The sequence below is a fragment of the Suricata suricatta genome, chromosome 10, assembly GCF_006229205.1.
Source record: "Suricata suricatta isolate VVHF042 chromosome 10, meerkat_22Aug2017_6uvM2_HiC, whole genome shotgun sequence".
In the NCBI taxonomy this organism is placed as follows: domain Eukaryota; kingdom Metazoa; phylum Chordata; class Mammalia; order Carnivora; family Herpestidae; genus Suricata; species Suricata suricatta.
Genome location: NC_043709.1, coordinates 5101108 through 5122342, shown reverse-complemented (window position 1 = coordinate 5122342; position 21235 = coordinate 5101108). Strand labels below are relative to the sequence as shown.

General features: G+C 56.0%; 1 protein-coding gene across 1 annotated transcript in view; it reads right to left on the bottom strand.

Moving 5' to 3' along the window:
- The window catches only part of EFCAB6 (EF-hand calcium binding domain 6), a 223589-nt gene that overhangs the window by 1977 nt on the left and 200377 nt on the right, over positions 1-21235 (bottom strand). The window contains exons 25-29 of the mRNA XM_029954101.1: positions 13672-13899; positions 7578-7811; positions 5056-5224; positions 2903-3087; positions 786-935 (exon numbers count right to left, since the gene is read on the bottom strand). Of these exons, the coding sequence (XP_029809961.1) occupies positions 786-935; positions 2903-3087; positions 5056-5224; positions 7578-7811; positions 13672-13899 (966 nt within the window). The remainder of the gene's footprint in view (positions 1-785; positions 936-2902; positions 3088-5055; positions 5225-7577; positions 7812-13671; positions 13900-21235) is intronic.

Below are 21235 nucleotides of genomic sequence, written 5' to 3'. Positions count from 1 at the left end.
TTGGACTTCACTGGCTGGGCCGGGATGGAGAAAGGGGTAGGGAGTGGGGGCCGGAATCCACTAATACAACGAGTTCTCCGTGATTCTGAAAGCGGAGTTTTGACTCTTGCCCTTGGGGGTGGCCTTGCCTTTGGTCTGGGAGGAAGGCGCCCGAGGGCCTGCAGGGCAAGCAGACCCTGGGGTCTGGGGCTGCTGGCTGCAGGCTGCGGTCACGGGCCTGCCCTCGGCAAGGGGTGCCACCTTGTGCCCCCAGAGTGCTGTGCGTTCGCGTGGGCACGTCAGAGCCACCAGACTCAGGCCGCAGAGGAGTGGCCGAGCCAGTGGGGACGTGGCCGGCCCTGCATGGGCGGGGAGGAGCAGGTGACCGGCCCTCGGGAGGCGGTGCTGGGCTCTGGGACCACAGCTGGGTGGTCCCTCCCCATGGCTGTCCTGCTCTGTGGGTCTCGTGGGGCGGATGCAGGCGCCCCCCCCCCCCCCCCGGCCCCATGGAACCAGTCTGGGCCCTGAGGAGAAGGGGCACCTGGAGTGGTGACCTGAGCCCTCCGCTTGTGTCCCCACAGGGTTCTAGAAATGTTCAGGGAGGAGGACCCGGGGTCTGCAGGTATGGGGCAGGTGCACCCAGCCCTGATAACTTGGCGGTCCCGAGGAAGTGAGGCCAGGGACAGCGTTCGCACCGGGCCTCTGCCGGGGGGAGTTGGGGAGGTCCTCGTCTTGGTCTTCCAGCCACTGGTGTTTGGCCACCGCTCCCTGTTCAGACACAAGGGACCCCCAGGAGCTGAGCTCACCTTCCGGAAGTCAGCCACGCTTAAGAACCCCGTCTGGCCCTCATCATAGGCTTTGAAGGTGCGCCGCATCGGCCTCCAGCAGTGCATGATTTGGGGCTGAATCCGCAGCAAAGCCAAGTAAAAGGCAGAAGTCTTAGCACCGGCTTCTTTCTGGGGGAGAAAAAACCCACAAAAACCGAGAGGAGGTGAGAAAGGAGCGCGGGAATAAGCGGCGTGGGGTAGACAGGCACTGCCCCGCGGCCTTAGCCCTCCCTCGGGCTCCCCCATACTCCCCTCTAGAATGGGGCCCGCAGGCCGACTCAGAGCAGTAATGGCAGACCAGTAACCCTGTTTTCTGCACGAGTCCCTCCCAGCCCCTGCCCTACCCCACCTCCTCCGACCCCAGAGGAAGGTCCCTCTCTTGACCCCTGGCATCTCCTGGATTGGGAAACGTCACTCCGGGACGCAAGGTGGCAGGGTCAGGGCTGGTCCGGGCTCTGTTCCTCCCAGGGGATGGAGGAGAGAGAAGGCCCGATGGAGGTAGCTGGCCGATTTTGAAATAGTTTGAAGGAAAAAGAGATTTCAGACTGGGTCTTCTAGTAGGTTATTATAATGAGCAGAGTTTTTAAAAAAATTACAAGGTTGTAATTATATCTTGTAATTAGATAGTACACTACCCTGCGATTATTTCATTTAGGTGCTATTAGATAGAAAACAAGATATTCTAGTGCGATTTTGCCCCAACGCATGTCTGAATATCACAGAGGTGAACTGCAGGCAATAACGTGGAACACATTTTGGGAAAGTTTAATTTTAACATGGCGTTACATAAAACCAATTAGTGCAAAGTTAAATTGCTTTCAATTTTTACATCATTTAGCACCTATGATGGAGACTCACCAGATACCCTATAGCTTTCAATTAGCTGCCAATTTACCCAATCTGCTGATCTGCTCTATCTAGAAAAAGAAAGCACGCTATGCTTGCCTGCTCCTCCCACACCGCCTGATGGGGGGGGGGGGCATCTCCCATCCTCGCTCACTTCAGCCAATCCCCCCGGAAGGCCTCTGCCCCCGGCCCGGCGTGGCCCCGAGGCAGAGTCCAGGGCCCTTCCCCAGAGGGGTGTCCCCACTGGCCTGAGCACCTTACTTGTGTGGTGGGGGCCTTGGCAGCCTGCAGGGGGGACGGGACTGGAGCAAGCCACCAGGGCCAGGTGGGGCTGGCCGGGCTTTTTCCTAGGAAGGGTCACCAGGGAGAAGTCTCCTGCCGTCACTCACGCTGAGCGGGACAGGACGGAAGGCAGGGCCCTTTCTGAACCTCAGAGTGGCAGCTGTGGTCCGTCGGGGCGTGAAGCAGGGCTGGGGGTGGGGGAGAGCACACAGGACATGTGCGGACATCGGCACGTGTCATGTGAGTTAGGTGTCATATGTGTATATCATCCCCTGTGATCTACACACATCATATCTATCATACACATATATGTGTACAGAGAAGATTCAGCCAATTTTCTGGGTCCATGTGGAGAAGGCAGTGACACTGGGGACGTCTGACAAGTGGGTCCTCACTGGCCATCGGCCCCTCCTGGAGTCTCTGTGTCCACGCCATCCACATTTTCTTTTCTTTTTTTTAAGTTTAATAAACATTTAAACCATTTTTTAAAAAAGGGGGGCGCCTTGGTGGCTCAGTTGGTTAAGTGTCTGACTTCGGCTCAGGTCATGATCTCTCGATTTGTGAGTTCAAGCCCTGCGTTGGGCTCTGTGCTGACAGCTCGGAGCCTGGAGCCTGCTTCGGCCTCTGTGTCTCCCTCTCTCTGCCCCTCCCCTGCTTGTGCTCTGTCTCTTTCAAAAATAAACATTTAAAAAATGTTTAAGTTTATTTATTTTTAGACAGGAGGTAGGGGCAGAGAGAGGGAGCGAGGGAGAATCCCAAGCAGGCTCCTCACTGTCAGTGCAGAGCCCCACACGGGGCTCGAACTCACGAACCACATGAGATCATCACCTGAGCTGAAATCCAGGGTCGGAATCTTAACCACCTGAGCGGCCCAGGCACCCCGCGTCCACCATCTCTATGGACTGAGGACTAACGGAGACAGAGGAGCGGCCCAGACCCGCACGCTTTCTGAGAGCGAGGGCACGTACCATCTTGTGCGCGTTCTGAATTTGCATCCTCTGCATCAGGGAGGGCTCCTTGGCCTTCAGCAGCAGCACACAGCTCTGAATGAAGTCACAGTAGGCAAACCTCCCGTTGTTCTTTAAGTCATACTGCGTGACGAGCTGCTGACTTTCCTCTTTGCTTATATCCAGAGGGAACTTCTCCACGAGGGCTAAAGACAGAAACGCCAGTTCAGGTGGTGCAAACACCTGAAGTCGTTTGTTCATGCACACGCTCGTGCGTCTCTTGTGGAGATGCTGTCTCTGCCACAGGCCCCGGCTTGGGTCCTCGCTCACGGCTCACGATGGGTGGCCGGACAGAGACGGAAGCAGACGGGCACACAGTGAACAAAGTGTGGCAGGGGGGGGGGGAGGGGGGAGGGGGGAGGGGTGCCCCCACCATCCACGGCTGCTGTGGTCCGGGCAGGACGGACAGAGCGCCGCACGGGTAGTGGTGAGGAGGCTGGAGAGAGCGGGGTCCAGGGGGGAGTTCCTCACATGAGGCCCGGAGTGGCCGGAGCAGAGCCTCAGAGCTCGGGCAGGGCTGGGGACATGGGGAGAAGGGAAGCTTCTACATGCAGGGCTGTGGGCCTGGCAGGGGCGCAGATGTGGCTCCCTGACCGGGTATTTCTCAACCCTCCGGAGTTTGCCAGACTGCCGGAATTTACACATTGTGTCTTCATTCCAGTAAGGACCTAACGCGCATAAAACCTGGACCACCCGTGAGAGACAGGCACCACGCGCTTTCGGGGTCCGAGCGTGGCTTTCTGGGTAGGATGGTGTCGGCGCCACCTGGACCTCCCCCGGGGCTGCCAAAGGGGCACACGGCGGCGTCAGAGCCTCGGCACTCACGCCCACCTTGCCCTAGCGCTCGTGTTCACGTCCTCACCTGCTATGAAGCTAAAACTTCTTTTGGAGCAAAGACTCATGTTCAGAAGGAGGTGCCAGCAGTGTACGCCGGGCAGGGTGGGGCTGGGCTGGGAGCCCGCGGGAGTGGCCTGAAAAGCGTTTGCCCTTCCGACTTGCAGGAGGTCAGCAGCAGGGCCCAGAAAATACAGAGTGACTGCTGAGAATTAACAAGTGTATTTTTTTGCAGAATTGGATTTGGGCTGTGCTACTCCAGTCGGACAGAATGAGCAGAATACGAGTTGGTGGCTTCAATGGGTTCACGGTGAAAAACTACACACAGCAGCGAGGCCGCCGGCAGGGCCAGCTGAGGTTTGCGGTCTCAGTCAAGAGGATGAACTGAAACACAGGTGGAGGTCGGACACGCGTGGAAACCAACATTGCCGACTTTGTTGCAATGAAGCATGTCACCTTAACCCAGCGGAGCAACGTTAGACTATCGGTGACGTCAGATTTTAGATTTCATTTCTAAGGGGCTACTTTCTGTAGGAGCTGTTCGCTTAAGAGAGTTGACACGGGTTTTGTCTGCACACTGGTAAGCCAGGATGGTCATAAAAGTGATGTATATTGATACTGGACGTTCTCAAGAAAAACATTTTCCTTGAAAAGGGATCTAAAGATTAGGCAAGAGGAGGGGGGCTACCAAGGGGGGGGGCGACAAGGTCACATTGACCCTCCTCTAATGTACCGTGTTGCAAACACAAGACACAACCATTAGCACAAGTGTAAATCCAACGGATGGAACTTGAACAGCTTATCAAAGTGACACGTCGTGGGAACGGATCATCGGGGCAGAGGGGACGTGGGGGGGAGGGGGCGGGCCTGCGTGTCCCCGGCCACCGCCCTCCTCCGCCTGTCCTGCCCTGGAGCTCTCCAAGGCCGTTGGCAGAGACCACAACCAAGACTGTGGTTTCTAACGCGGAGACTCCCGGCTTGCTGACTTGGTTTCGCGGGGGTGAACGGCTGAGAGCCGTTAGGAATTCTTCTTCTTTTCTAAATGTAATTTATCGTCAAGTGGGCTAACATGCAGTGTGCCCTCGGTTTTGGGGGTTGACTCCCGTGACTCGTCGCTTACATACAACACCCAGGGCTCGTCCAGCAGGTGCCGTCCTCAGCGCCCATCCCCCGTTTCCCCTCCCCCCCACCCCATTCACCCTCAGTTTGTTCTTGTATTTAACGGGTGGCCCGCTCCCGGCGGACTCGCGCCAGCAGGCGCCCCCGGTGTGAGGACGCACCCAGGAACTCGGCCGCGGCGATGTCCCCCTGCTTGGCCACGTCCCTCTCCTGGCATGCTCTCAGCAAGTCCCGCCAGCAGCCCTGAATGCTCTTCCGGAGCTTGCTGTCTATGGACTCACAGCTCTGAGAGGGCGTGGTGTCCGGGGCCGTGCGCTCACCGGCCGGGGGCTAGGGAGAGAGAGAGAAGAGGAAGTGGTGTCCAGAGGGAGATTCGAAACGGGAGTAATGATACAAACTATCATAGACAGGACTCGGGTCGGGGTTCACAATTTCACCGGCAGGATTAGCTCAGAAATAAGGGAAAAGCAATGTCTAGATGGTAACTCAGCCATTTAACTTCTCTTTCCATCAGCGGGCCGGATTTGTGCCAAAACACTGTAACCAATGAATGTAGTTCTGGAAATACACATATAGCCAAGATTCAAGTATAAGGATATGTTATTTAAATTATTAATTACTGGTATGTGTGTGGGGGGGTAGTGACAAAACATATTTTTCATCAGAGGAAGAACCATATCAAAGAAAGGGAGTCACCCGTCATTTTCATGAGCGTCCAATCCTGTTCTCCCTTCCAGAATGTCCTATATTGTGAAATCACGTGGACCAAGTATGAGGCTGCCCATCTCACTGCATTTTCCATTTAAATATGGGGAACGAACTGAATGTAGCCTGGGCATTGCCCCAGACACGCCCTAGGGTTACCTAACAGAGTCCTGAACTGGGGGTGCCCGGGTGGCTCGGTCGGTTAAGCGTCTGACTTTGGTTCAGGTCATGAGTTCGAGCCCCTCATCAGGCTGTCCGTTGTCAGCACAAAGCCTGCTTTGGGTCCTCTCTTTCTCAAAATTAAATAAACATTAAAATAAAAGTCTAATATAGGAGCAAACTGCATGGAATTCCTGGTCTTTCTCCCAAATCCTGTGCCACCTGAGCCTTCCCCATCTGGGTCGACTTCTCCTGGGTGTTCAAGTCAAACCCTCAGAAGCCATCCTGGACTCGCTCCCCCTCACCCCCCACACCTGATCCGCTACGAAATCCTGTTGGCTCTGCCTGACTGCGGGCCACCGGCTCCCCACTGCCCACCCTGCTCGGAGCCACCAGGCCTCTCCCCTGGGTCCCTTCTTCTGCCCCTCCAGCACCCCCCCCCACAGCCTCCATGCGGCACACACAATTCACAGGAGGCGTTTTAAAGACGCTGCCGCCCATGTGACCCCCCTGCTTAAACACCCACAAGGGCTCCGTCCCCGGGAGTGAAGGCCAGAGTCCCCCCACCATCCACCCGTCCCCTGCCAGCGTGGTGGCCCGGACAGATCCTCAGACGTGCAGCCGCCCTCTTAAAGTTCTGGAGGCCGGAAACTTGCAGTCGGTCCTCCTGCTAAACCCAAGGCGTCAGGAAGACTGTGTTTTTTCTGACGTTCTAAGAGAAGATCTGTTTTTTCCCTTTTCTGGCATCGAGAGGCGCCCCCACTCCTGAGCCTGTGACCCCTTCCTGCACCTTCCAAGTCAGTAGCGGCAGTGATTTTCTCAAGTGGCGTCTCTCTGACACTGACCTTCTGCCCCTGCAGCCCCCATTTGTGGCCCCTTGCGCTGTGGCGTGAGCCCACGCCAAGCCGGCTGGTTAGCCCCTTCAGTTCTGCCTGCAACCCTGGTCCCCCCGTGCTATGTGAGGTGACATATTACAGGCCCCAGAGATTAGGGCGCGACGTCTTTGGGGTGCTCCTGACCTCACCCCTTTCACTCTGCTCTCCTCGATACCTTCAACTTGCTTACTTTACTTGCCCATAAGCCCCGATGAGAACGAAACTCCCCAAGGGCAGGACCTTGGCTCAGGCTCAGCTCTAGAAAAGACCCAGCACGTAGTGGGGGTGCAATAAATTATGCACCTGGCCGGGATCCTCTCAACCGCCTTCCTCGGGGCTGGGTGCTCCCACCCCGCTTGCAGATGAGGCGACAGCCCGGTGAGGCCGCCCCTTCCTGCACCCCAGGCCGGGCAGCTCAGCCCAGGGCCAGGGCCGCAGAGGTAGGCAGGCCTGGGTTGGAAATTAGGTCTCTCCGTGTCTAAGGGAGGGACGCTGAGCACATCAGGACACCTGTTAGAGCCTCGTATCTTCAGCCATAAAACAGGTGTGACGACACCTTGCAGCTGGGCACACGACAGGGCCCTTGAACGCAGCGGATGCCCACCATGGGGCGTGCACCTTCCTGCCCGATGAATGCCCAGCTCGCTGGCATCGGAGTCTTCTGTCCCCGTTTCCTGCCCCCAATCCTCCTTATCCCTCCTCCCCCTCCCCCCTGCCTCCTCCCACCCTCCCCTCCCCTAACCCTTCCCCATACCTCCCTCCTTTCTCCAGGCAGGTGAATGCTAAGGACCCACCTGGGGTTCTCTCCTGTGCCCCCACTCCAGGCCCACCCTGTGGCACCTTCTCGGTCACCTGCCCCTTGGGCACTGTAGGCTGCTCAGGCCCACTGGGGTTTGGGGATCAGGGGACCCGGTGCCCAGTGGCACTGCGAGATGGGGACTCACACTGGGGGTGCTCTGCGTCTTCAGCCCTGCTTTGAGGTCATGGGTGGGTGATGCTGAAGCTGGGGACCTGCTTGTCTCCGAGACTTCGGGAACACTGCTGCCTCGCTGGGCCTTGGCTGAACCGCCGGAGGCTGACGGTGTGGCCCCTCTCTCGGAGCCGAACGTGTTCAGGAAGTCCAGGTACTTGAGCCTGCCCTTGGCGTTGACCGGCATCTCACTCCACAGTCTGTCAAACTGGCAAAGAAGCAGAAGTCGTTCCCAGGGTTGGTGTGCAAGCCCAGCGGGTCCCCCGGGGTGCCCGTGAGAGCGGACGGAAGCTGGGCGCGGCCAGCGCTCATGTCAGCAGGGGGCCGAGGCCCGTGGCAATGAAAACAAATCGAAAAAGAAAAAGAGAAACAAATCCCGCTCAGCCTCTACTTGACGGAGGCGTCCATAAGACAGGAGAAGCAAAGACGAGGATTATTCACAGCTTCTGCAGGACATTTTTTAATTGAATTGGGCCCTCAGTGAGCCGTTGAACGCCATTAACTGTTGTGATTAGTCACAGAGACTGAGCTCCAGTCTGCGGGAACAGTTTGGGAGAAACAAATCAAGGCCCTGGCCCACCTCGGTCCCGGGGAAGCCTGGCCGGGCTCCTGTCTCCTCCTCACGGGCGCCTGGGTTCTGCCAACGGCTGGCCGGGCACCCCGCCCTCAGCCGCTGCGGTCACGGCCAGGTGCCCCCCCCCAAAGGGCCCACCCTGTGCGCTCATGAGATGGAGAGGGGGGTGTCTGGGAAACCAGAGAGGCGTCGCTGGCCGTGTCGGGACCACACGGGTAGAGCAAAATGGCTCCAGCGTCCTAAACGAGCCGCTGCGGATGACTGCGGGCTTTCGGGGAGCTAAGACGAGGGGCAGCTTATTCAGAACCAGGGGGCCCAGCCTCCAGCGCCCACAAGGGGATCGCGTTCCCCTCTGTCCTGCGGACCTGGCCTTGACCCGAGGCCGGCGTCACTTCTGGCCTCCACTGGGGTTTCTGGAAGGCACATTACGAGAGATTGGACCAGTCCTGTTTGAAATTCTGGAAACGAAGTGGAGGGCGGGGTGCGGGGGAAGAGAGGAGGAATGTCCTAGGTCCAGAGAAGGGAAAGAAGGTTTAGTTTGGGACAATAGTCTTGATTCATGTTTCACACTTTTTATTTGAAAAGAGCTGTAGAGGTGCAGGAAGCTGCAAGGAGGGTTCAGAGAGGGCCCTGGTGTCATCTCCCCAGGTCCCCCTCCAGGTGACGTCTTGGGGAACAGCTTCAGCACCAGGGAGTGGATGGTGCCGTGTACATACGGTTTGTCATTCATGACGTACGTAGATGTGTGCTGCTTTCATTGTGATCGATGGGGTAAGACTGGTCGGTGGAGCAGAAGCGAGAGACCTTGAGCCAGTGACCACGTGGTCTCAGACAGACCCCCGCCTCCCCCCATCCCCAGTGGCGGCCATCCTGCCAGCCTGCCACCTGTCTCCCTCCAGGGAAGTCCTCCCGACCCCCCGGGCACATGCCTGGTGCTCTTCTCTACCTTCCCACCTTGTGCCGAAGCCACCTCTGCAGGTGGCATCTACCCTCCCGGTCCTGCAGCTCTCTGAGGGGCGCCTGAGATCCGTCTTAACATGCTGAATGTCTCCCGAAGCGGCCGGCACATGGCAGGTGCTCTAGAAATGTCTGCTCAACTAAAAAGTCCTAAAAACCTCACCTAAGACTGATCAGACAACGGTAAGACCCTTTACAAGGGACAGACGGTCCTGGGTCATGTTGTAATCACATTCATCATGAAGGCTTTAAGGAAGCAGAGCAGGGTGTGGCCTGCGGGAGGAAGTGGGCGCTCCTGTGTTAGGACAATGGGGAGGAGGGGGGGAGGAAGGTCATATTATCAAGGGTAGATACAAAGAAGGATGCAAATGTTAAGGACACAAAGGAAACCTGGATCACGGGAGTGAGGACATTCATGAAACCACTAAGGACAACAGTGGCGTTTCCTGTTCCGGCAGACAGGGTGGAGACTGACCAACACCTCATTAAATCTCATGGTGCAATGAAGTCCAGGAGGGATCTCGGAAATCCTCTCTTCGCTAAACAGGAGCCTCACCACAAAGGGCAGAAGGAACTTGGCCAGGAGGACATGGAAGGGAGGAGGGTGGGAAGTGCCCACTTGCAGCCTCTCGGTCCTGCCAGATGGCACCCCAGACGCTGCTGGCGCCTACAGACGCAGCGCAGGGTGGAGGCTTGGCGGGCTGTGGGGACGGGAGAGGCGTCCAGAAGCCTGGACGCAGGACACAAGTGGTTTCTGCCCTGGGGGCTGGGTGTGAGACGCAGGTGAGATTCTGGTGGTTCGGAGCAAGTTGAAAGCGAGTAAGTTTCCAGGTCCTGGTGGCAGGAGGTGCGTTCCCGAAACGCCCCCCTCAAAATAGCAGCCACTGCCTCCCAAGCACCTACAAATCTCCGACTTTGGGTTCCCCTCCGGCGGTGCGGCAAGCTGCCCGAGAACGCCGCTCCCATCCCACCAGCGAGGGAAAGCCGAGCCCCTACAGAGCCAGAAGCGTCCGGGGTGCCCGGGGGGCTCAGTTGGTTAAGCGTCTAGCTTCAGCTCAGGTCATGATCTCACTGTTTGTGGGTTCAAGCCCCGCGTCGGGCTCTGTGCTGACAGCTCAGAGCCTGGAGCCTGCTTCTGATTCTGTGTCTCCCTCTCTCTCTCTCTCTGATCCTCCCCTGCTCATGTTGTCTCTCTCTTTCTCTCTAAAAGAAATAAAAACAGTAAAAAACAATTTAAAAAATACTCCTTACATCTCTGTCTCGACTCTTCTTTACGTGACGTCTGGCTTTCGATAAAAAGAAAAGAAACTGAGTCATACCAACAAAAGATAAGCTGACCCGTTGCCAAGAGATGCAGCAATCACACGACAGGCCCCCTCTGTGGGGTCGCCAGACGAGGACTTGAGGACAACTGTGGTTAACGTGTCAGTGCAGCGAGCAGAGGTGTGTAACACGCATGAACAGATGGGGAAGCAGAGACGCGGAAGCTAGTTTCTAAAAACGCACTGTCCTGGGGCGCCCGGGGGCTCAGTCGGTTAAGAGTCTGACTTCGGCTCAGGTCATGCTCTCCCGGTTTGTGGGTTCGAGCCCCGTGTCAGACTCTGTGCTGATGGTGCTGCTTGGGAGCCTCTCTCTCTCTCCCTCCCTCCCCCACTTGCTCTCTCTCTCTCTCTCTCTCTCTCTCTCAAAATAAAAAGAAAAATGCACTCTCCTGTTCAAGCATAATGGGGACATTGGGGAAATCGGGCTGAATAGAAACGGAGCCGTGACATCAGAGGCCGGTGGGAGTGTGGCCCACGGAAGCCACGTGAGTTACAGGCAGGGGGCGGGCGGCACCCTCCCAGGAACAGGGACAGGATGCCCCGTGGGGGGTGGGCAAGGAGAGCCAAGCCCCCAACCTGTAACTGAGGTGGAAACAGAGGCAGCCAGGCAGAGCTGGGACTGGTCTGTGCTGCCGATGGGCACAGACTTTCTAGAGCCACCGAGGACGAGACTCCAAGGCCAAGAGGGGAGGTGTCCAGCCTCCAGGACCAGGGTGGGCCACTGCGAACTGCTGGCCGTGGGCCGTGTGGAAGGGCCACACCAGGCCAGCTGCGTGTGGAGGCGTCGGGGACTTGGAATAGCCTCCCGGCTGGTCCCTCCTCCTCCCGTGTCTGGTGGGGGGCCGGAGAAAAGAACTTTCTTCCTCTTGGGGATCTGGCGCCGTAGAAAGCATGCGCAAGCTAGCAGATACCAGCACCAAGCGGCGCTGGAAGACAGTTTAGCGCTCTCTTGGCAGTATCAGGGAGGAAACCTCGGGGACAGAATCCTGTCCCCAAACTATCTCTAAGAATGAGGGTGAAGCCAGTGAACGTGCACTTGATGGAAGAAAACTGAATGGGAGGCAGGAGCAGATGGCAGATGTGGGTGTGGGCAGAGACCCAGGAGACCCCAACACCCCCCCGCCCCTCCACCCCTAGCACCCCACGTCTGTCCACGGCTCCCATGGACTTGGGGCTCCTGTGGTCTCTGCCCACACCCACATCTGCCATCTGATGCACCATACCTATGCTGGACTTTGATATCCTCGGTGACGCAGACCATATTTGAGACATGTCTGTGTATTTTTTAGAAGGCAGCATTTAACAAAAATTTTAAATTAAAAAAAATTTTTTTTAATTAAGTATTTATTTTGTTTCAGAGGTGGGGGGTGGGGGCTGGACATCCCATGGACAGTGATGCTTTCTTAGTGGAAAATTAAAATCAAATTCTCTGTTACAAATGTCACATATGCCAGCTTATCATTCATTTATATCTCTAATTAGAGTAAAAGTTTACTCATTTAGATGAAATGAAAAATCTTTATTAGCAAAACTCGAGTTAGTTTGCCCCACAGAATCGTAAATGTGGCTGGATTAATTGTAAAGGTTTCCATCGCTTATAGTAATGGAGACAAGCATTTGCAAATAGCGATCTCGCTCAGCCCTGATCTACGAGACAGAGCTGGGGAAAGGCGCTTTAATTTAACTTAGCAAAAATGATCATAACGCTTTGAAAACACGATATTTTAGGAAAGTGGAATCTGATGCTCAAATTATTAATGAATTCGTTCTTTAGGGTCGTGAGTCCTGGGGCCTGAGAGGTGATGGGGTTTTAATGTGATCTCCCTTCCGTGTGAATACTCTTAGTTCCCATCCGGGCACCCCGAGAAAACAAGGCTGAGGGCAGAGTGCCCCATTTTGGGAGGGGAGGGTGACGTCTCCACCCGGGGGCTGCAGGAAGCCACCAGGGGCTGAGCCTGAGCTGAGCCAGAGGGAGGAGGGAGGGGGAGCACTCGCCCAAGTATTTTGGATTTCGGATTGACCTGAGCTGCCCTGTGGCACTAGGGCACCGGCTTGCTTGCCACGTGGGGAGGGCTCGCAGCGCTGTGTCTTCTGTCGGGGAGGGAGCCCTGCTTCCGTGCTTGGACCGTCGGGGCTCTGCGTCACCCCACTCGGCTGCTGGACGGTGGGGTTGAGAACATGGACACTAAACCCGCCACGCTATCCACTCACTGGGACTTGCTGGGCACCTGCTCCGTGCCCGGCTCTGCTTTGGCATTTGGGCCACAGTGAGGAACAAGCCACCCAGGAAACTGGCCCCCTGGCACTTGCATTTAGTGTTACTATTGACCGACGTCAGTAAACTGCAAGGCAGGTCCTCTGGGCGCCATCTGGCCGGCCCTGGGAGGCCCTGGGAGGCCACGAGGAGCCGAAGGAGCCCAGGGCAGCAGGCTGTCTGAGCTGAGAAGGGCACTGCTCGGGGTGTGAGGAGGAAGCCGCAGAGCATCTCCTCTGGGGGTCCCGTGACGGGCAGCAGGGCCTCAGAGGGGGTGGCCTTGTCCAGCCCGCTGGGCGTATCCGAAGTGCTGGCGACAGAACCAGGGAGAGGTAGGGGGAGGGGAGGCAGGGGGCTGGAGGTCCAGAGCAACTCACAGGCTCGACGGTGCCCCGCTCAGGTGTGGGGGAGACTGGCTGCCTCTGTGGGTGACACAAGCCCTGGGACTATCCAGGGGAGGAAGAGGTTGAGTGGTCGCTGGAGCCGAGTTTAATTTAGATTTAAAAAATAAAAGTGACCGGGGCCTTGGGTGGTTCAGTCAGTTAAGCATCCGGATCCCAAGCATCAGGTCCCAATCTCACGGTTTGTGAGATCAAGTCCCGCGTCGGGCTGACAGTGCAGCGCCTGCTTGGGATTCTCTCTCTCTCTCTCTCTCTCCCCCTCTGCCCCTCCCCTGCTTGCACACACACACACTCTCTCGCACATGCGCCCGTGCTCTCTCTCAATAAACTTAAATAAAATAAAAGTGACGTAATTTGCACCCCAACTGAAAAGTTGCAAGTCCTACTTGCCAAACAGAAAACTCCTTCAGTAAGATGGGAAACAAAGCAATAACATAGCCCCGCCCTCAAGCCTTCAAGTATTTCAAAACCACGGACAGTCCTAGCCTGTCCGCGCCCTGGGAAGGGGGGCCCGGCGCTCACCCCGCGCTGCCCAGGCCCAGGAGCCCGCGCTCCCGTACCTGCTCATCCGTCAGCACCTGCGCGCGGCGGGCACGGATGGCCCTGAATTCGTCCCTGGAGGCGGTGTTCGTTTTCGCGGTGTCCAAGTTGTTGAACTCCTGAGCGATAGCAGGGTGGTGGGCGCCCACCGCCTGGTGGACCCGAGCCAGGAGCGCCTGGGGTGCTGCCTCCTTGGGAGCCGTGGGTGGGGGGCCCTGGGGCCTCTCCTTGGCCCACTGGGCAGCAGTCTGGGCAAAGCAGAAGGGAAGATTGATTCACTTAACAAATCATAAATCATCTCGTGGCTCTGGGCCCCCGGGGAGCCGCAACCAGAGGTTCAGACTGGGCTGATGGGGACACCGGGCTGGGGGGCGTGGAAGAGGGAGCACAAAGGAGTCGGTGCCTCGGGGCAGGCAGCATGCAGAGTCGGCTGGGGAGGGCGGGCCTTTGTTCTCATCCATCCACTCACTCCGTCTTCTGGTCCATTTCACAGACACACAGCGAGTGTCTGCTCTGAGGTAAGGGACTGAACAGGGGGTACCTATCTGGATTGCTTTTATGCCCAGACATGAGTGTAGTGGATTTATGCTTACCGCGGTCAGCATCTGAAAGGCAGCTTTTGATGGCCGTTACTACACGAAGCTGCAGCACCGCTGCTGGCTAAGTGCTCCCTTAAGCCCCACACGTCTCAAGGCCCACAGGGATTTAGTTGTGGTGAGCGCAGAATTTGTGGGGTTGGAGGCCGAGGCGGGCAGAGGACCAGGTCCCCTGACCCCCAGCATTCTTAACCTCTCCCGGGGGCGGAGCGCCTGGGGCGGGGCACCTGGGGGCGGGGCATCAGGGCGCTGTCCATGGTACCCGGAGCCCTGAGGAAGGGCGAGCGGCAGCCTGGGCTCAGGGACCCCCTTCTGGAGGGAGGGGGAACGGGCTCTGGGGAAACAGGGGTGGATGAGGACCTTCTTGGTGCCTTCTTAGTGTACGTTTAGGCTCGTGTGCTGGTGAGAGGGCTGGGGCAAGGTGACGGGGAGGGGTCTGGGGAGGACCAGAGCTCACGGCTGCACATGTGGATGCCCGCACTGGGGGACCGGCGGGTCAACAGGAATAGCAGACAAGGAAGTTACTCAGTGACCACCAGCCAACACTGAGGTGACAAGGGTCTCTGTGTCAGCCTGGGGCCAGTGAGGAGGACAGAACCGAGCTCGCAATGAAGCCTTGCCAGGCCAAGGCTCAAAGGGCGGCTGCGTCCTGGGCCTCCTGGGAGGGGACCGTGCTTGGGCAGGCAGAGTCCTCACACCCACCTCCTTGCTGCAGTCAGAAAAAGGCCCCCCACAACCAGACCTGTGGCCCCTGCACAGCCGCTTGGGTCTTCGGGTTTGAGGAAGGGGTGAGGCTGAGGGATGGGAGGGGTGGGCCCCGCGAGAACCCATGGGTGAGGACGTGCGAGCGCTGTCCCCGGACCAGGGTGGACTCTGGAATACGTGCGCCACCTCCACCAAACCCCGTCGTGCCCGTCAGCCATAGCAGCTCTGACGACGCACAGCGCTCCGCCGAGACCTTTACCAGATCTTCACGCTTAATCCCCCTAAATGGCCGTGTCTCATTTTCAGCAACACATGCGCACCTGCCACAGCTAAGCACACGGCTCTTTCCCTAAACGCTCCAAGGGGTGCTGTGTTCAGATCGCAAAGGGAGCCTCCCCTGGAAGGAGAGTCTTGCTCAGTCCACCTGCACACTTGTCGCTCCTTCGTGTCCTGCGAAGGACGGGCTCCAGGGGGACACAGCTGGAAAGGACGTGGGTGGACAAGTCTACACGGGAAGGCACTAGACGTGCTAGACTCTCCCTCTGATTTGCTGCGTGGCCCCGCGCCAGCCGCCAGCCCCTTTAGCCTCGGTCTCCTGGTCTGTCAGGTAGAATAAGGGCTGGCATGAGAGGTGCTCTCGGAAAGCGCCGAGACACAAAGCCAACGGGAAAGTACTCCGCTTCTAGCAACAGGTATGGAAGAATTCTCACAGAGCGGATTATGCAACCTTAGGTTAATATGGTTTTACCCCAGAGGAAACTGAATCGTTTTTAAGCAAGATATAGATTACTAAATTTAACTTGAGTACTAGAAAGGTCTCAATAGACAGGTAACCATAAAAGAAACTGAAAAAGCTGTTAAGAAATCTACATCTATTATTAAAACGGGGCTGAGCCTAGCTGATTTTAAGGGCAAGCCAAATTGCACTTTTAAGCAATAGATCATTTTTACATTAGTCAAATTATTCCAGAACGTGGAAAGGAATACATAGTATTCCAACTGATTATATATCTCCCTAATACCAAAGTATGGTAAATACTTGAAATAAAAAAAATATGAACCAACATAATTTATGGACATTAATGTGAAGCTATTAAAACACTTTTAAAAAGACCACTAGACATATTTAGCACCAGTGTTTTTTTTTAATAAAAAATCAATTAAGATTTATTCCAAGTATGAGAATCCTTCAAGAATTAGCAAATCTGGGGACACCTTGGGGGTTCAGTCAGTTAAGCATCCAACTTCAGACGAGGTCATGATCTCACAGTTTGAGTTCAAGCCCCGCACCGGGCTCTGTGCTGACAGCTCAGAGCCTGGAGCCTGCTTCGGATTCTGTGTCTGCCTCTCTCTCTGCCCCTCCCCCTCTTGCCCTCTGTCTGTCTGTCTGTCTCTCTCTCTCAAAAATAAACATTAAAAACATTTTAAAGAATTAGCAAATCTTTCAATTCCTTATATTAGGGCACATACTGACAGATGGCAAAATGTCATTCACAAAATTCATCAGCTCTTCCTGATAGAAATGACATAGAATGGAACACCAAAGATAAACCACATAGAAGTGAAGATCCTATGTGTAATACTCTCTCCCTACATGAGAATATTAGCCAGATGCCATCTGCAAACATATTCCATGGGTGACAAAGCGTTAAAGTCAGGAACAGGAGAGGCGTGCCCCCCGTCAGTTCCACGGTTCCCATTTTTAGAGGTTCCAGCTTTCGAAATAAGACAAGAAGATGAAATAAACAGGAATACACGGTGAACGACAAGATTCATCCTTATGAGACTGCACGACCCGAGAGTCTCACGACAACAAGGAACGTGGCTGGACTCGAGCCAAAAACACAAAAAAGCAATATCATTTTGGGGCCAGTGATTATAACTCATTAGAAATCGCACTGTGAAAACAACGCACATTTACATTAGTGACAAGCTCTTAAATACCTTGGGAGAAATTTCATATGAAAGCGTAAGACGTAACGGAGACAGCTGTGCACATCCTACGGGGCAGGGGCTGGGGCTAGAAGGCAAGGCTGGAATAGCAAAGGGCCATGCGCTGTGATCCCAAAGGCGAAGACTCCATTTCAAAAGATTTTCTCAAATTATAAATACAAGTTAATAGCATCCTAATAAACATCTCTATAGATGGGGCGCCTGGGGGGCTCAGTTGGTCGAGCATCTGACTTCAGCTCAGGTCACGATCTCATGGTTTGTGGGTTCAAGCCCCACGTCGGGCTCTGTGCTGACAGCTCGGAGCCTGGAGCTGCTTTGGATTCTGTGTCTCCCTCTCTTTCTGCCCCTCCCCCACTGCACTCTGTGTGTGTGTCTCTCTCTCTCGCTCAAAAATGAATAAACATTAAGAAAGTGTTTAAAAAATAAACAAACATCTCAATGGATATTGAGAGAATCATGAGACACACGGACATTAAAGTTCATATGGAAAAATAGATACATGAGAATTGCCACAACAGTTTTGGGAACAGCAAGCAATGAAGCTTTTGACCCACGGGCTATTAAAATGTCACATGCTCGCTATGATTGGGGGAGTGCAGCTTGGTTAGAAACGCGCCAGGGAATGGGCGGCGCCTGCTCGGGTTGTTGGCGGGTGAGGACCAGGCCTCTACCTAGGCTGGGCCCCGGGGCCACGGCGTTCCCGACGCCGCAGGGCACAGGGTGGCCCACCCCAGAGAGCTCTGGGTCAGTGCGGTCCTCGCTAGTGAGAGAGAACGTCCAAGTTTCAGAAAGGGAAGTGCGTCCTTCTCTCCTGACTCATCAATTTCAAACCACGGGCTTCTGGAGGTTTCCGCCTCCGCAAAGACAGAGCGTCCTTCCAGTCGCTCAGGCCAGGAGTCACCTGGGAAAGGTCTGCCCCCATTTCCAAGCCACCCACGACCCCAACGGAAGGGGACCCTCCTCCTCACCTGCTGGTCGGGGCCACTGCCATCTCTAGTGCACCTTCCTGCAACTGGCTCCCTGCTTCCAGACGCAGCCATTTCCCTCTGCGGGTGACCTTGTTAAAGCGTGCACGCGTGCACACACACGTATTAACACTTGTTCTCTCGACAGAGTGGTAAGCGAGGGCAGAGCCATTGTTAAGAAGCCATAGTCCTTCTCTTCTGAGGATGATCTTTTTAAGGTGCAAATCAGGTCAAGCAAAACTCTCAAAAGGCTTCCCCTGTTGCCCAGAGTAACAGGCCGAGAGCTTCACAATGGGCCTCAGTACTCTCTGACCTCACTTCTGTGACGCTCTACCTTGCTCACTCTGCGCAGAGCCACCAGGCCTTCGGCTCTGCCTCAAACACGGCCAGCGCCTTTTTGCCTCAGGGCCTTTGCACTTGCTGTTCTCAACTTCCTTCAAGGTTTTTAGAACATGTTTAGGACCACGCTGCACCCTCCCTCTCCCCTGTCCTTGCTGTGTTCTGTGGTGCTTTCCATTTCTGATCCTCAGTAAGTCTCTTCCTTAACTGCCTTCCTCGCCCTAACAGAAGATAAACCCCATGAAGGCAAGGGTTCTAGACTTCTGTTCTCCTGCTGAATCCCCAGGGGCTTAGCACAGACTTGGCACACAGCGGGGTCTTGATACTTGTTCAAAGAAAGGATGAATAAGCAGGGCGTCCAAACAGCAGAAAATGTCACAACCAGTACAATGAATGACGTGTTAGGATCTCCGGGCTCTGCTCTGGCCAGTGGCTCTGAACCTATGGCTAAAAAGCCCCAATCTTGTCACCAGGCAAAGAAATGGAAATGAAAACGAGACTCGGTTTTTTTCTTTTAACAAAGTGGCAAATTTCTTGGCCGATGAGATCAATACCAGAATAGGTGGAATAAGGTTTCTAAAGCCATAAAAAGTTCCTGTGACCCAGTGCCTCTCCCTTCAGGACTCCTTGAGGAAATAAACACGGTGAACGTGTGGAATCACGATCAGAACCGTTCACAAAATCAACAAGACGGGGGAAAACTGGCAACAACTCGGAGTCTGGCATCAGCGCAACAGTTAAATAAGACATGATACTTCTATAGGATGGATTACAGTGCAGCTACCGACAGTCTTTTAAGGAATTATTTAATAATACGGTAAAATGTTTGTGACATGCTAAGTGGAAAAGGACCATAAAGTGATCCATGATCTCTCTCTCTCTCTCTCTCTCTCTCTCTCACACACACACACACACACACACACACACACACACACACAAGCACTAACATTTGTTCTCCGAGCGGAGAGGTAAGGGAAGGGGACATGAGTTCCTGGGCCAGGAGTCATGTCACCCCGGAGGGTCAGGGGTCCTGAGGTCCGGGGCTTGGGACAGTCTGGTTGTGAATGGCGCTGCAGAGAGACTGGCCGGGGAGCCCCGCTCAGCGCGACAGCCCTGGATGTGAAGTGGGCGCCTGCTGTCCCCCTGTGCACGGATCCGACTCCCAGAGCCCTGAGGGTCGGGTGAGCACCTGTGCTGGGCACATGCATGACACACACGTGAGCACCGCACCGACGGAGCATGAACGCGGAATGCACGCCCTCGAGTGCTGTGCTGAGTCCCACTAACACCCGGGGCACCTGCTGTGTGCCAGGCGCTCCTCCGGATACTGGCGAGGCGGAGGTCAGAAGTCATCCTTAAAAACAGTCCCTGCCCAGGGGGCGTCTCGGGGGGGGGAAGAGGGAGCCGGGGACAAAATCTCAGGGGTGAGCAGAGATCTGACGCGGGGTCGTGTGCTCTGAGGAGGGAGCACCCTGCCAGGGACACAGCTGGCCTCCCTGAGGGGGGTGGGGACAGATCTGGGAGGCGAGGAAATGCAGGTGCAAGTGAGCTGAAAACCCAGACCTGGAGGCCACGTCCTTATGCAGCAAGGTCGGGAGGCTGAGGAGAGCCCGGGGTCGGGAAGGAACAAAGGTGCCAGCATAAGAATTCCGCGCTCTTCCTACAGCCCAGCCCCAAGCCGCTGGGGGCCGGAGCCCCCCCAACCCTCACCCAGGCCAGGAGGCCGGGGTGGGGGCAGGGGACACACGCGGGCACTTCCCAAGATGAACAGAAGCTGCACAACTTCATGGTCAACACACAAGAGCGTGGGTGACCGCAACTTCCCACGACGGTGGATTTGCTGCCCCTCATGTTTCCCGCCTACAACGATGATCACTGCGTGTTTGCCGTCGAGAGCTTACAAACTGCAGAAGGGGCCCGAAGCATCCACGAAGATCACAGTCACGCCACCCCCAGTGGCACCACTGTCACCACCTCAGCGCCCAGGGACGTGCCACGGGCCTGGAGGTCCCGTGCCCTGGGCCGCTCCCACGCCACGCTGCCCAGGGCACCCGCTGGCCTCCCGGCTGCTCCGTCGGGCCGCTTAGCTGCGAGTCCGTCAGGCACCCACGTCTGGTTCTCGTCCCCGCGTTTGAACAAAGCCGCCCAGCCACCGCCAGCCTCGCGCCAGGGGCCGGGGGACGCCAGGAAGCGGCAGATGGCTCTCGGTCTGGCGCTTCTGGGTCCCTGGCACTTGCCACGTGATCGTTATATCTGAATGGGGGAAAACAGAGCTTTTTCTATAACTAGAAGGAATGCGTCTCCTGATTAGGAAGGACACCGCTATCTTCAGACGCAAATGTCACTTTCCAATCCTAACTACGCCTTCCGTGAAGGCACCCTCGCCGGCTCAGCAACGAGCTGAGAACCACCGGGAAGGAGTCGGGGGCCGGGCGCCCTCCTCTGTCCACACCGCAGTCTGGAGCGGGAGCCCCGGGGCTTGCACCTCGGTGCTCCGGCCCTGGCCGCTCGTGGGAGAACTGTGTGCACGCCTGGCCGTTCTGCATACTGTTTAAATGCAGAGGAGACCAGGGAAAAGGAGGAATCTCACACACAAAGGTCTGACCCTGTTAGAGGGTGATTTATACGTTCGGAAGGAATTTTCTCTCATTGACTCAAGGGTACTCATGGAGCCTTGTTTTACCAATTGCCCCTCTTGATGTTGCCGAGACACACCGTCCCCCACCGCCAAAAAGAAAATTCCTGGTCCCTGATGGCAGAGTGTATGAATGAAGCGATGTCCCAATATATGACGTATACACCACGGAGCCTGCGAATAACTTGGGGCACTTCCGTTCCAGACATGTCCTTGTATCTCGTTGAGTAAAAACCAACTGCCAGCTTCACTATATAAACCAGCCAAGAGGCTGCCCAGTGGGTGGGAGTCAGAGGGAAGCAGTGTGTGTGGGGGGCCAGAGAGAGGCATTGTGGGTGGGGAGGTCAGAGGGGGGCAGCCGGGGTGGGGGAGTCAGAGGGGGGCAGCCTGG